Source organism: Palaemon carinicauda, chromosome 24 (assembly GCF_036898095.1).
Source record: "Palaemon carinicauda isolate YSFRI2023 chromosome 24, ASM3689809v2, whole genome shotgun sequence".
NCBI lineage: Eukaryota > Metazoa > Arthropoda > Malacostraca > Decapoda > Palaemonidae > Palaemon > Palaemon carinicauda.
In genome coordinates, this window is record NC_090748.1 from 4,386,915 (window position 1) to 4,404,344 (window position 17,430).

At 35.2% G+C, this 17,430-nt stretch overlaps 1 protein-coding gene across 1 annotated transcript in view; it reads left to right on the forward strand.

Annotated features, from left to right (window-relative positions):
* Nucleotides 1–1,356: 1,356 nt before the first annotated feature.
* LOC137617994 (mucin-3A-like) overlaps nt 1,357–17,430 on the forward strand; it is a 32,740-nt gene continuing 16,666 nt past the window's right edge. Inside the window, exon 1 of the mRNA XM_068347918.1 lies at nt 1,357–1,407. Within this exon, the coding sequence (XP_068204019.1) occupies nt 1,357–1,407 (51 nt within the window). The remainder of the gene's footprint in view (nt 1,408–17,430) is intronic.

Genomic DNA, 17,430 nt, shown 5'->3' on the forward strand with positions numbered 1-17,430 from the left:
TTAAAACGTAATATCACGGAAGATGCTGAATTTGGGGAATTCGGCGAGGAATCGGGGAAGAAAAAGAAGAAGAACAAGAAGAAGAAGAAGAAGAAGAAGAAGAATTACGAAAGTTCGTCTACAATTCCAAAAGGTGGGGTGCCATCAGCACAACCTTATCTGCCTGAACAATATGGTCCATATGAATTTCCACCTTTCTTGGAATACCAAGATCCATTTCAACAAAATCCATATGGACCAACTATTCCATTTGAACAACAAAATCCATATGGACCAACTATTCCATTTGAACAACCAAATCCATATGGACCAACTATTCCATTTGAACAACCAAATCCATATGGACCAACTATTCCATTTGAACAACCAAATCCATATGCCCAAAATCATCCTTATGGCCAACCAGGAAATCTTCAGGGTCAACCAGGATATCATGAACCGCAAGGACCTGCCATCCAATATGGTCCACCAGGACCAGGACCAGGACCAGGACCTGGACCTGGACGAGGACGAGGAATGCCAGGAGCAGGACCAGGCCCAGGACGAGGAATGTCAGGACCAGGACCAGGCCCAGGACGAGGAATGCCAGGAGCAGGACCAGGACCAGGACGAGGAATTGATGGCCAAGGACCAGGACGAGGAATGCCAGGAGCAGGACCAGGACCAGGACGAGGATTGCCAGGAGCAGGAGCAGGACCAGGACGAGGAATGCCAGGAGCAGGACCAGGACCAGGACGAGGAATGCCAGGAGCAGGACCAGGACCAGGACGAGGAGTTGATGGCCAAGGACGAGGACGAGGAATGCCAGGAGCAGGACCAGGACCAGGACGAGGAATACCAGGAAGAGGACCAGGACCAGGACGAGGAATTGATGGCCAAGGACGAGGACGAGGAATGCCAGGACCAGGACCAGGACCAGGACGAGGAATTGATGGCCAAGGACGAGGACGAGGAATGCCAGGAGCAGGACCAGGACCAGGACGAGGAGTTGATGGCCAAGGACGAGGACGAGGAATGCCAGGACAGGACCAGGACCAGGACGAGGAGTTGATGGCCAAGGACGAGGACGAGGAATGCCAGGAGCAGGACCAGGACCAGGACGAGGAGTTGATGGCCAAGGACGAGGACGAGGAGTGGCTCCAATACAACCAAATCAATATAGACAACCCAATCAAATTGGGAGAGGACCAGGACCAGGACCAGGACAACCAAATGCATATGGACAAAATATTCCATTTGGACAACCTCAAGGACGAGGAATGACTCCATATCTTGGATATAAACAAAAACCTCTATTCCTTGGACGAGGAATTGATGGCCAAGAACCAGGCCGAGGAAGGGCTCTAAATAAAGGACATGGACAAAGACCTAAAGCTCATGGAAGAGGAAATGATAGCCAACGACCAGGTCGAAGAATGGCTCCAAATTAAGGACATGGACAAAGACCTAAAGCTCATGGATAATATCAGACGATGCGGATATTATTAGGATTTAAAAGTTTTGGGTGTCTAGTGTTAGTGTATAGAGAAGGATAGTGTTAGAGCGTAAAGAAGGATAAAGGAGCAGCCCTGTGGAAATATGAAAGTGAGAAGGAACACTAAGAAAAGGTCCTTTGACCTGACTGACTACCCACCTTGAAGGGTGCTTGGATGGAAGGCCCAGCTTGAGGAATGCAATGCTTAACTCTCCAGCTTGGATGATGCTTGAAATAATCTGGAGGATTGGTGCTGCAGAGGGAAGAAACCTGGCTGAGTTTAGTATGCTATGTACCTTGATGGGGTGTACAGGACCTTTGTCAAGTGTACAAATGGTCGGATATCTAGATCTATTCCTTTGGATACCAACCTTCGGGTGGTTCTGGGGGCATAATCTAGAAGACTGGCTATGCAGAGGGATGAAGCTGGGATTCTTCTAGTATGCAGACAAGTTCTTGGAGGTTGAACCAAGACATCTTTGGCTGGGAAGAGAAGCTGCATCTTTTGGAGGTAATCCTTCATCAGTCCAAATTTTTAGGAGCTCGCAGCTGTGGATCATCAAATAGCAGGAGCAGAAGATAGTAACAGCTAGTAAAAGTTAGCAGCAGTAGCAGAACCAGCAGCAATGGGAAAGCAACGGTTAGCAGTAGCTAGCAGCAGTCGCAGCTGAAGTTAGCAGCAGTATGCAGCAGACGTTAGCAGAAGCAGCTAGCAGCAGCTAGGAGCAACAGCAAGCAGCATGTGCTAGCAGCAGCAGCTTGCAGCAGCAACAGTTGCAGTAGCGAGCGGCTGCAGCAGAAGCAAGCAGCAGCTACAGCAGGCTGCAGAAGAAGCAGCAGCTAGCAAAAGCAGCAGCAGCTACCAAAGTAGCAGCAGCTGCAGCTAGCAAAAGCAGCTGAAGCAGCAGTCTGCAGAAGCAGCAGTAAGCAGCAGCAGCAGCCGCAAGCAAGAGCAGCAGTAGCAGCAGCAAGCAGCAGCACTAGCAACAGCAGCTTGCAGTAGCAAATAGCAGCAGCTAGTAGCCGAAAGCAACGTTGCAGCATACAACAGCTAGCAATAGCAGAGACTGCAGCTAGCAGCAGCAGTAATTAGCAGCTACAATTGATAGTAGCTAACAGCATCAGTTATGAGAGAGAGCAGAATCTGCCAACAGCTGGGGGTCGTGAGAAACACCAGGAACAGATGTACAAGGCTACATTATAGGATAAAGTACTGGCTCAGTTAGAAGGACCATGGAGTTGGACAATAGAAGATAAAAAAGAAAATAGAATTTCATTTTGAGGAGGAAATATCCTTTGATGTAGAGGTACAAGGCTACATTATATGATAAAGTACTGGCTCAGTTAGAAGGACCATGGAGTTGGACAATAGAAGATAAAAAAGAAAATAGAATTTCATTTTGAGGAAGAAATATCCTTTATGTAGAGGTACAAGGCTACATTATAAGATAAAGTACGGACTCAGTTAGAAGGACTAAATAGTTGCACAATAGAAGATAAAAAAGAAAAAAGAATTTTGTTTTGAGGAGAAAATATCCTTTGATGTAGAGGTACAAGGCTACATTATAGGATAAAGTACGGACTCAGATAGAAGGACCAAATAGTTGGACAATAGAAGATAAAAAAGAAAAAAGAATTTTGTTTTGAGGAGGAAATATCCTTTGATGTAGAGGTACAAGGCTACATTATAGGATAAAGTACGGACTCAGATAGAAGGACTAAATAGTTGGACAATAGAAGATAAAAAAGAAAAAAGAATTTTGTTTTGAGGAGGAAATATCCTTTGATGTAGAGGTACAAGGCTACATTATAGGATAAAGTACGGACTCAGATAGAAGGACTAAATAGTTGGACAATAGAAGATAAAAAAGAAAAAAGAATTTTGTTTTGAGGAGGAAATATCCTTTGATGTAGAGGTACAAGGCTACATTATAGGATAAAGTACGGACTCAGATAGAAGGACCAAATAGTTGGACAATAGAAGATAAAAAAGAAAAAAGAATTTTGTTTTGAGGAGGAAATATCCTTTGATGTAGAGGTACAAGGCTACATTATAGGATAAAGTACGGACTCAGATAGAAGGACTAAATAGTTGGACAATAGAAGATAAAAAAGAAAAAAGAATTTTGTTTTGAGGAGGAAATATCCTTTGATGTAGAGGTACAAGGCTACATTATAGGATAAAGTACGGACTCAGATAGAAGGACCAAATAGTTGGACAATAGAAGATAAAAAAGAAAAAAGAATTTGTTTTGAGGAGGAAATATCCTTTGATGTAGAGGTACAAGGCTACATTATAGGATAAAGTACGGACTCAGATAGAAGGACCAAATAGTTGGACAATAGAAGATAAAAAAGAAAAAAGAATTTTGTTTTGAGGAGGAAATATCCTTTGATGTAGAGGTACAAGGCTACATTATAGGATAAAGTACGGACTCAGATAGAAGGACCAAATAGTTGGACAATAGAAGATAAAAAAGAAAAAAGAATTTTGTTTTGAGGAGGAAATATCCTTTGATGTAGAGGTACAAGGCTACATTATAGGATAAAGTACGGACTCAGATAGAAGGACCAAATAGTTGGACAATAGAAGATAAAAAAGAAAAAAGAATTTTGTTTTGAGGAGGAAATATCCTTTGATGTAGAGGTACAAGGCTACATTATAGGATAAAGTACGGACTCAGATAGAAGGACCAAATAGTTGGACAATAGAAGATAAAAAAGAAAAAAGAATTTTGTTTTGAGGAGGAAATATCCTTTGATGTAGAGGTACAAGGCTACATTATAGGATAAAGTACGGACTCAGATAGAAGGACTAAATAGTTGGACAATAGAAGATAAAAAAGAAAAAAGAATTTTGTTTTGAGGAGGAAATATCCTTTGATGTAGAGGTACAAGGCTACATTATAGGATAAAGTACGGACTCAGATAGAAGGACCAAATAGTTGGACAATAGAAGATAAAAAAGAAAAAAGAATTTTGTTTTGAAGAGGAAATATCCTTTGATGTAGAGGTACAAGGCTACATTATAGGATAAAGTACGGACTCAGATAGAAGGACCAAATAGTTGGACAATAGAAGATAAAAAAGAAAAAAGAATTTTGTTTTGAGGAGGAAATATCCTTTGATGTAGAGGTACAAGGCTACATTATAGGATAAAGTACGGACTCAGTTAGAAGGACTAAATAGTTGGACAATAGAAGATAAAAAAGAAAAAAAATTTTGTTTTGAGGAGGAAATATCCTTTGATGTAGAGGTACAAGGCTACATTATAGGATAAAGTACGGACTCAGATAGAAGGACTAAATAGTTGGACAATAGAAGATAAAAAAGAAAAAAGAATTTTGTTTTGAGGAGGAAATATCCTTTGATGTAGAGGTACAAGGCTACATTATAGGATAAAGTACGGACTCAGTTAGAAGGACCAAGAAGTTGGACAATAGAAGATAAAAAAGAAAAAAGAATTTTGTTTTGAGGAGGAAATATCCTTTGATGTAGAGGTACAAGGCTACATTATAGGATAAAGTACGGACTCAGTTAGAAGGACTAAATAGTTGGACAATAGAAGATAAAAAAGAAAAAAGAATTTTGTTTTGAGGAGGAAATATCCTTTGATGTAGAGGTACAAGGCTACATTATAGGATAAAGTACGGACTCAGATAGAAGGACCAAATAGTTGGACAATAGAAGATGAAAAAGAAAAAAGAATTTTGTTTTGAGGAGGAAATATCCTTTGATGTAGAGGTACAAGGCTACATTATAGGATAAAGTACGGACTCAGATAGAAGGACTAAATAGTTGGACAATAGAAGATAAAAAAAAGAAAAAATAGCTTTGATTTGAAGAGGAAATATCCTTTGATGTAGAGGTACAAGGCTACATTATAGGATAAAGTACGGACTCAGATAGAAGGACTAAATAGTTGGACAATAGAAGATAAAAAAGAAAAAAGAATTTGTTTTGAGGAGGAAATATCCTTTGATGTAGAGGTACAAGGCTACATTATAGGATAAAGTACGGACTCAGATAGAAGGACCAAATAGTTGGACAATAGAAGATAAAAAAGAAAAAATAGCTTTGTTTTGAGGAGGGAATATCCTTTGATGTAGAGGTACAAGGCTACATTATAGGATAAAGTACGGACTCAGTAGAAGGACCAAATAGTTGGACAATAGAAGATAAAAAAAGAAAAAATAGCTTTGATTTGAAGAGGAAATATCCTTTGATGTAGAGGTACAAGGCTACATTATAGGATAAAGTACGGACTCAGATAGAAGGACTAAATAGTTGGACAATAGAAGATAAAAAAAGAAAAAATAGCTTTGATTTGAAGAGGAAATATCCTTTGATGTAGAGGTACAAGGCTACATTATAGGATAAAGTACGGACTCAGATAGAAGGACTAAATAGTTGGACAATAGAAGATAAAAAAGAAAAAAGAATTTTGTTTTGAGGAGGAAATATCCTTTGATGTAGAGGTACAAGGCTACATTATAGGATAAAGTACGGACTCAGTTAGGAAGGACCAAATAGTTGGACAATAGAAGATAAAAAGAAAAAAGAACTTTGTTTTGAGGAGGAAATATCCTTTGATGTAGAGGTACAAGGCTACATTATAGGATAAAGTACGGACTCAGATAGAAGGACCAAATAGTTGGACAATAGAAGATAAAAAAAGAAAAAAATTTGTTTTGAGGAGGAAATATCCTTTGATGTAGAGGTACAAGGCTACATTATAGGATAAAGTACGGACTCAGATAGAAGGACCAAATAGTTGGACAATAGAAGATAAAAAAGAAAAAATTTTGTTTTGAGGAGGAAATATCCTTTGATGTAGAGGTACAAGGCTACATTATAGGATAAAGTACGGACTCAGATAGAAGGACCAAATAGTTGGACAATAAAAGATAAAAAAAGAAAAAATAGCTTTGTTTTGAAGAGGAAATATCCTTTGATGTAGAGGTACAAGGCTACATTATAGGATAAAGTACGGACTCAGATAGAAGGACCAAATAGTTGGACAATAGAAGATAAAAAAGAAAAAGAATTTTGTTTTGAGGAGGAAATATCCTTTGATGTAGAGGTACAAGGCTACATTATAGGATAAAGTACGGACTCAGTTAGAAGGACCAAATAGTTGGACAATAGAAGATAAAAAAGAAAAAAGAATTTTGTTTTGAGGAGGAAATATCCTTTGATGTAGAGGTACAAGGCTACATTATAGGATAAAGTACGGACTCAGTTAGAAGGACCAAATAGTTGGACAATAGAAGATAAAAAAGAAAAAAGAATTTTGTTTTGAGGAGGAAATATCCTTTGATGTAGAGGTACAAGGCTAGATTATAGGATAAAGTACGGACTCAGTTAGAAGGACCAAATAGTTGGACAATAGAAGATAAAAAAGAAAAAGAATTTTGTTTTGAGGAGGAAATATCCTTTGATGTAGAGGTACAAGGCTACATTATAGGATAAAGTACGGACTCAGATAGAAGGACCAAATAGTTGGACAATAGAAGATAAAAAAGAAAAAAGAATTTTGTTTTGAGGAGGAAATATCCTTTGATGTAGAGGTACAAGGCTACATTATAGGATAAAGTACGGACTCAGTTAGAAGGACCAAATAGTTGGACAATAGAAGATAAAAAAGAAAAAGAATTTTGTTTTGAGGAGGAAATATCCTTTGATGTAGAGGTACAAGGCTACATTATAGGATAAAGTACGGACTCAGTAGAAGGACCAAATAGTTGGACAATAGAAGATAAAAAAGAAAAAGAATTTTGTTTTGAGGAGGAAATATCCTTTGATGTAGAGGTACAAGGCTACATTATAGGATAAAGTACGGACTCAGTTAGAAGGACCAAATAGTTGGACAATAGAAGATAAAAAAGAAAAAGAATTTTGTTTTGAGGAGGAAATATCCTTTGATGTAGAGGTACAAGGCTACATTATAGGATAAAGTACGGACTCAGATAGAAGGACCAAATAGTTGGACAATAGAAGATAAAAAAGAAAAAAGAATTTTGTTTTGAGGAGGAAATATCCTTTGATGTAGAGGTACAAGGCTACATTATAGGATAAAGTACGGACTCAGATAGAAGGACCAAATAGTTGGACAATAGAAGATAAAAAAGAAAAAAGAATTTTGTTTTGAGGAGGAAATATCCTTTGATGTAGAGGTACAAGGCTACATTATAGGATAAAGTACGGACTCAGTTAGAAGGACCAAATAGTTGGACAATAGAAGATAAAAAAAGAAAAAGAATTTTGTTTTGAGGAGGAAATATCCTTTGATGTAGAGGTACAAGGCTACATTATAGGATAAAGTACGGACTCAGATAGAAGGACCAAATAGTTGGACAATAGAAGATAAAAAAGAAAAAGAATTTTGTTTTGAGGAGGAGATATCCTTTGATGTAGAGGTACAAGGCTACATTATAGGATAAAGTACGGACTCAGTTAGAAGGACCAAATAGTTGGACAATAGAAGATAAAAAAGAAAAAAGAATTTTGTTTTGAGGAGGAAATATCCTTTGATGTAGAGGTACAAGGCTACATTATAGGATAAAGTACGGACTCAGTTAGAAGGACCAAATAGTTGGACAATAGAAGATAAAAAAGAAAAAAGAATTTTGTTTTGAGGAGGAAATATCCTTTGATGTAGAGGTACAAGGCTACATTATAGGATAAAGTACGGACTCAGTTAGAAGGACCAAATAGTTGGACAATAGAAGATAAAAAAAAACAAAAGAATTTTGTTTTGAGGAGGAAATATCCTTTGATGTAGAGGTACAAGGCTACATTATAGGATAAAGTACGGACTCAGTTAGAAGGACCAAATAGTTGGACAATAGAAGATAAAAAAGACAAAAGAATTTTGTTTTGAGGAGGAAATATCCTTTGATGTAGAGGTACAAGGCTACATTATAGGATAAAGTACGGACTCAGATAGAAGGACCAAATAGTTGGACAATAGAAGATAAAAAAGAAAAAAGAATTTTGTTTTGAGGAGGAAATATCCTTTGATGTAGAGGTACAAGGCTACATTATAGGATAAAGTACGGACTCAGTTAGAAGGACCAAATAGTTGGACAATAGAAGATAAAAAAGAAAAAGAATTTTGTTTTGAGGAGGAGATATCCTTTGATGTAGAGGTACAAGGCTACATTATAGGATAAAGTACGGACTCAGTTAGAAGGACCAAATAGTTGGACAATAGAAGATAAAAAAAGAAAAAGAATTTTGTTTTGAGGAGGAAATATCCTTTGATGTAGAGGTACAAGGCTACATTATAGGATAAAGTACGGACTCAGTTAGAAGGACCAAATAGTTGGACAATAGAAGATAAAAAAGAAAAAAGAATTTTGTTTTGAGGAGGAAATATCCTTTGATGTAGAGGTACAAGGCTACATTATAGGATAAAGTACGGACTCAGTTAGAAGGACCAAATAGTTGGACAATAGAAGATAAAAAAAAAAAAAGAATTTTGTTTTGAGGAGGAAATATCCTTTGATGTAGAGGTACAAGGCTACATTATAGGATAAAGTACGGACTCAGTTAGAAGGACCAAATAGTTGGACAATAGAAGATAAAAAAAGAAAAAGAATTTTGTTTTGAGGAGGAAATATCCTTTGATGTAGAGGTACAAGGCTACATTATAGGATAAAGTACGGACTCAGTTAGAAGGACCAAATAGTTGGACAATAGAAGATAAAAAAGAAAAAAGAATTTTGTTTTGAGGAGGAAATATCCTTTGATGTAGAGGTACAAGGCTACATTATAGGATAAAGTACGGACTCAGTTAGAAGGACCAAATAGTTGGACAATAGAAGATAAAAAAAAAAAAGAATTTTGTTTTGAGGAGGAAATATCCTTTGATGTAGAGGTACAAGGCTACATTATAGGATAAAGTACGGACTCAGTTAGAAGGACCAAATAGTTGGACAATAGAAGATAAAAAAGACAAAAGAATTTTGTTTTGAGGAGGAAATATCCTTTGATGTAGAGGTACAAGGCTACATTATAGGATAAAGTACGGACTCAGTAGAAGGACCAAATAGTTGGACAATAGAAGATAAAAAAAAAAAAGAATTTGTTTTGAGGAGGAAATATCCTTTGATGTAGAGGTACAAGGCTACATTATAGGATAAAGTACGGACTCAGTAGAAGGACCAAATAGTTGGACAATAGAAGATAAAAAAAAAAAAGAATTTTGTTTTGAGGAGGAAATATCCTTTGATGTAGAGGTACAAGGCTACATTATAGGATAAAGTACGGACTCAGTAGAAGGACCAAATAGTTGGACAATAGAAGATAAAAAAGACAAAAGGAATTTGTTTTGAGGAGGAAATATCCTTTGATGTAGAGGTACAAGGCTACATTATAGGATAAAGTACGGACTCAGTAGAAGGACCAAATAGTTGGACAATAGAAGATAAAAAAGAAAAAAGAATTTTGTTTTGAGGAGGAAATATCCTTTGATGTAGAGGTACAAGGCTACATTATAGGATAAAGTACGGACTCAGTAGAAGGACCAAATAGTTGGACAATAGAAGATAAAAAAAGAAAAAGAATTTGTTTTGAGGAGGAAATATCCTTTGATGTAGAGGTACAAGGCTACATTATAGGATAAAGTACGGACTCAGTAGAAGGACCAAATAGTTGGACAATAGAAGATAAAAAAAGAAAAAGAATTTTGTTTTGAGGAGGAAATATCCTTTGATGTAGAGGTACAAGGCTACATTATAGGATAAAGTACGGACTCAGTTAGAAGGACCAAATAGTTGGACAATAGAAGATAAAAAAAAAAAAGAATTTTGTTTTGAGGAGGAAATATCCTTTGATGTAGAGGTACAAGGCTACATTATAGGATAAAGTACGGACTCAGTAGAAGGACCAAATAGTTGGACAATAGAAGATAAAAAAAGAAAAAGAACTTTGTTTTGAGGAGGAAATATCCTTTGATGTAGAGGTACAAGGCTACATTATAGGATAAAGTACGGACTCAGTAGAAGGACCAAATAGTTGGACAATAGAAGATAAAAAAAAAAAAAGAATTTTGTTTTGAGGAGGAAATATCCTTTGATGTAGAGGTACAAGGCTACATTATAGGATAAAGTACGGACTCAGTTAGAAGGACCAAATAGTTGGACAATAGAAGATAAAAAAGAAAAAGAATTTTGTTTTGAGGAGGAGAATATCCTTTGATGTAGAGGTACAAGGCTACATTATAGGATAAAGTACGGACTCAGTAGAAGGACCAAATAGTTGGACAATAGAAGATAAAAAAAGAAAAAGAATTTTGTTTTGAGGAGGAAATATCCTTTGATGTAGAGGTACAAGGCTACATTATAGGATAAAGTACGGACTCAGTAGAAGGACCAAATAGTTGGACAATAGAAGATAAAAAAGAAAAAAGAATTTTGTTTTGAGGAGGAAATATCCTTTGATGTAGAGGTACAAGGCTACATTATAGGATAAAGTACGGACTCAGTAGAAGGACCAAATAGTTGGACAATAGAAGATAAAAAAGAAAAAGAATTTTGTTTTGAGGAGGAAATATCCTTTGATGTAGAGGTACAAGGCTACATTATAGGATAAAGTACGGACTCAGTAGAAGGACCAAATAGTTGGACAATAGAAGATAAAAAAAGACAAAAGAATTTTGTTTTGAGGAGGAAATATCCTTTGATGTAGAGGTACAAGGCTACATTATAGGATAAAGTACGGACTCAGTTAGAAGGACCAAATAGTTGGACAATAGAAGATAAAAAAGAAAAAAGAATTTTGTTTTGAGGAGGAAATATCCTTTGATGTAGAGGTACAAGGCTACATTACAGGATAAAGTACGGACTCAGTTAGAAGGACCAAATAGTTGGACAATAGAAGATAAAAAAGACAAAAGAATTTTGTTTTGAGGAGGAAATATCCTTTGATGTAGAGGTACAAGGCTACATTATAGGATAAAGTACGGACTCAGATAGAAGGACCAAATAGTTGGACAATAGAAGATAAAAAAAGAAAAAATAGCTTTGATTTGAAGAGGAAATATCCTTTGATGTAGAGGTACAAGGCTATATTATAGGATAAAGTACGGACTCAGATAGAAGGACCAAATAGTTGGACAATAGAAGATAAAAAAGAAGAAAGAATTTTGTTTTGAGGAGGAGATATCCTTTGATGTAGAGGTACAAGGCTACATTATAGGATAAAGTACGGACTCAGTTAGAAGGACCAAATAGTTGGACAATAGAAGATAAAAAAGAAAAAAGAATTTTGTTTTGAGGAGAAAATATCCTTTGATGTAGAGGTACAAGGCTACATTATAGGATAAAGTACGGACTCAGTTAGAAGGACCAAATAGTTGGACAATAGAAGATAAAAAAGACAAAAGAATTTTGTTTTGAGGAGGAAATATCCTTTGATGTAGAGGTACAAGGCTACATTATAGGATAAAGTACGGACTCAGATAGAAGGACCAAATAGTTGGACAATAAAAGATAAAAAAGAAAAAATTTTGTTTTGAGGAGGAAATATCCTTTGATGTAGAGGTACAAGGCTACATTATAGGATAAAGTACGGACTCAGATAGAAAGACTAAAAAGTTGGACAATAGAAGATAAAAAAAGAAAAAATAGCTTTGATTTGAAGAGGAAATATCCTTTGATGTGGAGGTACAAGGCTACATTATAGGATAAAGTACGGACTCAGTTAGAAGGACCAAATAGTTGGACAATAGAAGATAAAAAAGAAAAAAGAATTTTGTTTTGAAGAGGAAATATCCTTTGATGTAGAGGTACAAGGCTACATTATAGGATAAAGTACGGACTCAGTTAGAAGGACCAAACAATTGGACAATAGAAGATAAAAAAGAAAAAAGAATTTTGTTTTAAGGAGGAAATATCCTTTGACGTAGAGGTACAAGGCTACATTATAGGATAAAGTACGGACTCAGATAGAAGGACTAAATAGTTGGACAATAGAAGATAAAATAAGAAAAAAGAATTTTGTTTTAAGGAGGAAATATCCTTTGACGTAGAGGTACAAGGCTACATTATAGGATAAAGTACGGACTCAGTTAGAAGGACTAAATAGTTGGACAATAGAAGATAAAAAAGAAAAAAGAATTTTGTTTTAAGGAGGAAATATCCTTTGACGTAGAGGTACAAGGCTACATTATAGGATAAAGTACGGACTCAGATAGAAGGACTAAATAGTTGGACAATAGAAGATAAAATAAGAAAAAAGAATTTTGTTTTAAGGAGGAAATATCCTTTGACGTAGAGGTACAAGGCTACATTATAGGATAAAGTACGGACTCAGTTAGAAGGACCAAGAAGTTGGACAATAGAAGATAAAAAAGAAAAAAGAACTTTGTTTTGAGGAGGAAATATCCTTTGATGTAGAGTTACAAGGCTACATTATAGGATAAAGTACGGGCTCAGTTAGAAGGACCAAGAAGTTGGACAAAAAAAAAAAAAAAAAAAAAAAAAAAAAAAAAAAAAAAAAAACTGTTCTGAGGAGGAAATATCCTTTGATGTAGAGGTACAAGGCTATATTATAGGATAAAGTACGGACTCAGATAGAAGGACCAAATAGTTGGACAATAGAAGATAAAAAAGAAAAAAGAATTTTGTTTTGAGGAGGAAATATCCTTTGATGTAGAGGTACAAGGCTATATTATAGGATAAATTACGGACTCAGATAGAAGGACTAAATAGTTGGACAATAAAAGATAAAAAAGAAAAAAGAATTTTGTTTTGAGGAGGAAATATCCTTTGATGTAGAGGTACAAGGCTACATTATAGGATAAAGTACGGACTCAGATAGAAGGACTAAATAGTTGGACAATAGAAGATAAAAAAGAAAAAATAGCTTTGTTTTGAAGAGGAAATATCCTTTGATGTAGAGGTACAAGGCTACATTATAGGATAAAGTACGGACTCAGATAGAAGGACTAAATAGTTGGACAATAGAAGATAAAAAAGAAAAAAAGAATTTTGTTTTGAGGAGGAAATATCCTTTGATGTAGAGGTACAAGGCTACATTATAGGATAAAGTACGGACTCAGATAGAAGGACTAAATAGTTGGACAATAGAAGATAAAAAAGAAAAAATAGCTTTGTTTTGAAGAGGAAATATCCTTTGATGTAGAGGTACAAGGCTACATTATAGGATAAAGTACGGACTCAGATAGAAGGACTAAATAGTTGGACAATAGAAGATAAAAAAGAAAAAAAGAATTTTGTTTTGAGGAGGAAATATCCTTTGATGTAGAGGTACAAGGCTACATTATAGGATAAAGTACGGACTCAGATAGAAGGACTAAATAGTTGGACAATAGAAGATAAAAAAGAAAAAATAGCTTTGTTTTGAAGAGGAAATATCCTTTGATGTAGAGGTACAAGGCTACATTATAGGATAAAGTACGGACTCAGATAGAAGGACTAAATAGTTGGACAATAGAAGATAAAAAAGAAAAAAAGAATTTTGTTTTGAGGAGGAAATATCCTTTGATGTAGAGGTACAAGGCTACATTATAGGATAAAGTACGGACTCAGATAGAAGGACTAAATAGTTGGACAATAGAAGATAAAAAAGAAAAAATAGCTTTGTTTTGAAGAGGAAATATCCTTTGATGTAGAGGTACAAGGCTACATTATAGGATAAAGTACGGACTCAGATAGAAGGACTAAATAGTTGGACAATAGGAGATAAAAAAGAAAAAAAGAATTTTGTTTTGAGGAGGAAATATCCTTTGATGTAGAGGTACAAGGCTACATTATAGGATAAAGTACGGACTCAGATAGAAGGACTAAATAGTTGGACAATAGAAGATAAAAAAGAAAAAATAGCTTTGTTTTGAAGAGGAAATATCCTTTGATGTAGAGGTACAAGGCTACATTATAGGATAAAGTACGGACTCAGATAGAAGGACTAAATAGTTGGACAATAGAAGATAAAAAAGAAAAAAAGAATTTTGTTTTGAGGAGGAAATATCCTTTGATGTAGAGGTACAAGGCTACATTATAGGATAAAGTACGGACTCAGATAGAAGGACTAAATAGTTGGACAATAGAAGATAAAAAAGAAAAAATAGCTTTGTTTTGAAGAGGAAATATCCTTTGATGTAGAGGTACAAGGCTACATTATAGGATAAAGTACGGACTCAGATAGAAGGACTAAATAGTTGGACAATAGAAGATAAAAAAGAAAAAAAGAATTTTGTTTTGAGGAGGAAATATCCTTTGATGTAGAGGTACAAGGCTACATTATAGGATAAAGTACGGACTCAGATAGAAGGACTAAATAGTTGGACAATAGAAGATAAAAAAGAAAAAATAGCTTTGTTTTGAAGAGGAAATATCCTTTGATGTAGAGGTACAAGGCTACATTATAGGATAAAGTACGGACTCAGATAGAAGGACTAAATAGTTGGACAATAGAAGATAAAAAAGAAAAAATAGCTTTGTTTTGAAGAGGAAATATCCTTTGATGTAGAGGTACAAGGCTACATTATAGGATAAAGTACGGACTCAGATAGAAGGACTAAATAGTTGGACAATAGAAGATAAAATAAGAAAAAATAGCTTTGATTTGAAGAGGAAATATCCTTTGATGTAGAGGTACAAGGCTACATTATAGGATAAAGTACGGACTCAGATAGAAGGACTAAATAGTTGGACAATAGAAGATAAAAAAGAAAAAAAGAATTTTGTTTTGAGGAGGAAATATCCTTTGATGTAGAGGTACAAGGCTACATTATAGGATAAAGTACGGACTCAGATAGAAGGACTAAATAGTTGGACAATAGAAGATAAAAAAGAAAAAAAGAATTTTGTTTTGAGGAGGAAATATCCTTTGATGTAGAGGTACAAGGCTACATTATAGGATAAAGTACGGACTCAGATAGAAGGACTAAATAGTTGGACAATAGAAGATAAAATAAGAAAAAATAGCTTTGATTTGAAGAGGAAATATCCTTTGATGTAGAGGTACAAGGCTACATTATAGGATAAAGTACGGACTCAGATAGAAGGACTAAATAGTTGGACAATAGAAAATAAAAAAGAAAAAAAGAATTTTGTTTTGAGGAGGAAATATCCTTTGATGTAGAGGTACAAGGCTACATTATAGGATAAAGTACGAGCTCAGATAGAAGGACTAAATAGTTGGACAATAGAAGATAATAAAGTAAAAAGAATTTTGTTTTGAGGAGGAAATATCCTTTGATGCAGAGGTACAAGGCTACATTATAGGATAAAGTACGGACTCAGATAGAAGGACTAAATAGTTGGACAATAGAAGATAAAAAAGAAAAAAGAATTTTGTTTTGAGGAGGAAATATCCTTTGATGTAGAGGTACAAGGCTACATTATAGGATAAAGTACGGACTCAGATAGAAGGACTAAATAGTTGGAGAATAAAAGATAAAAAAGAAAAAAGAATTTTGTTTTGAGGAGGAAATATCCTTTGATGTAGAGGTACAAGGCTACATTATAGGATAAAGTACGGACTCAGATAGAAGGACTAAATAGTTGGACAATAGAAGATAAAAAAGACAAAAGAATTTTGTTTTGAGGAGGAAATATCCTTTGATGTAGAGGTACAAGGCTACATTATAGGATAAAGTACGGACTCAGATAGAAGGACTAAATAGTTGGACAATAGAAGATAAAAAAGACAAAAGTATTTTGTTTTGAGGAGGAAATATCCTTTGATGTAGAGGTACAAGGCTACATTATAGGATAAAGTACGGACTCAGATAGAAGGACTAAATAGTTGGAGAATAAAAGATAAAAAAGAAAAAAGAATTTTGTTTTGAGGAGGAAATATCCTTTGATGTAGAGGTACAAGGCTACATTATAGGATAAAGTACGGACTCAGATAGAAGGACTAAATAGTTGGACAATAGAAGATAAAAAAGACAAAAGTATTTTGTTTTGAGGAGGAAATATCCTTTGATGTAGAGGTACAAGGCTACATTATAGGATAAAGTACGGACTCAGATAGAAGGACTAAATAGTTGGAGAATAAAAGATAAAAAAGAAAAAAGAATTTTGTTTTGAGGAGGAAATATCCTTTGATGTAGAGGTACAAGGCTACATTATAGGATAAAGTACGGACTCAGATAGAAGGACTAAATAGTTGGACAATAGAAGATAAAAAAGACAAAAGAATTTTGTTTTGAGGAGGAAATATCCTTTGATGTAGAGGTACAAGGCTACATTATAGGATAAAGTACGGACTCAGATAGAAGGACTAAATAGTTGGACAATAGAAGATAAAAAAGAAAAAACAACTTTGTTTTGAAGAGGAAATATCCTTTGATGTAGAGGTACAAGTCTATATTATAGGATAAAGTACGAGCTCAGTTAGAAGGACAAAATAGTTGGACAATAGAAGATAAAAAAGAAAAAAGAACTTTGTTTTGAACAGGAAATATACTTTGATATAGAGGTACAAGGCTACATTATAGGATAAAGTACGGGCTCAGTTAGAAGGACCAAGTAGTTGGACAATAGAAGATAAAAAAAAAAAAAACTTTGTTTTGAGGAGGAAATATCCTTTGATGTAGAGGTACAATGCTATATTATAGGATAAAGTACTGACTCATTGGGAAGGACCAAGTAGCTGGACTAAGGAAGATGAGAAAAAAAAGAGCTTTGTTTTGAGGAGGAAATATCCTTTGATGTAGAGGTACAAGGCTACATTATAGGATAAAGTACTGACTCATTGGGAAGGACCAAGTAGCTGGACTAAGGAAGATGAGAAAAAAAAGGAGCTTTGTTTTGAGGAGGAAATATCCTTTGATGTAGAGGTACAAGGCTACATTATAGGATAAAGTACTGACTCATTGGGAAGGACCAAGTAGCTGGACTAAGGAAGATGATAAAAAAAAAGGAGCTTTGTTTTGAGGAGGAAATATCCTTTGATGTAGAGGTACAAGGCTACATTAT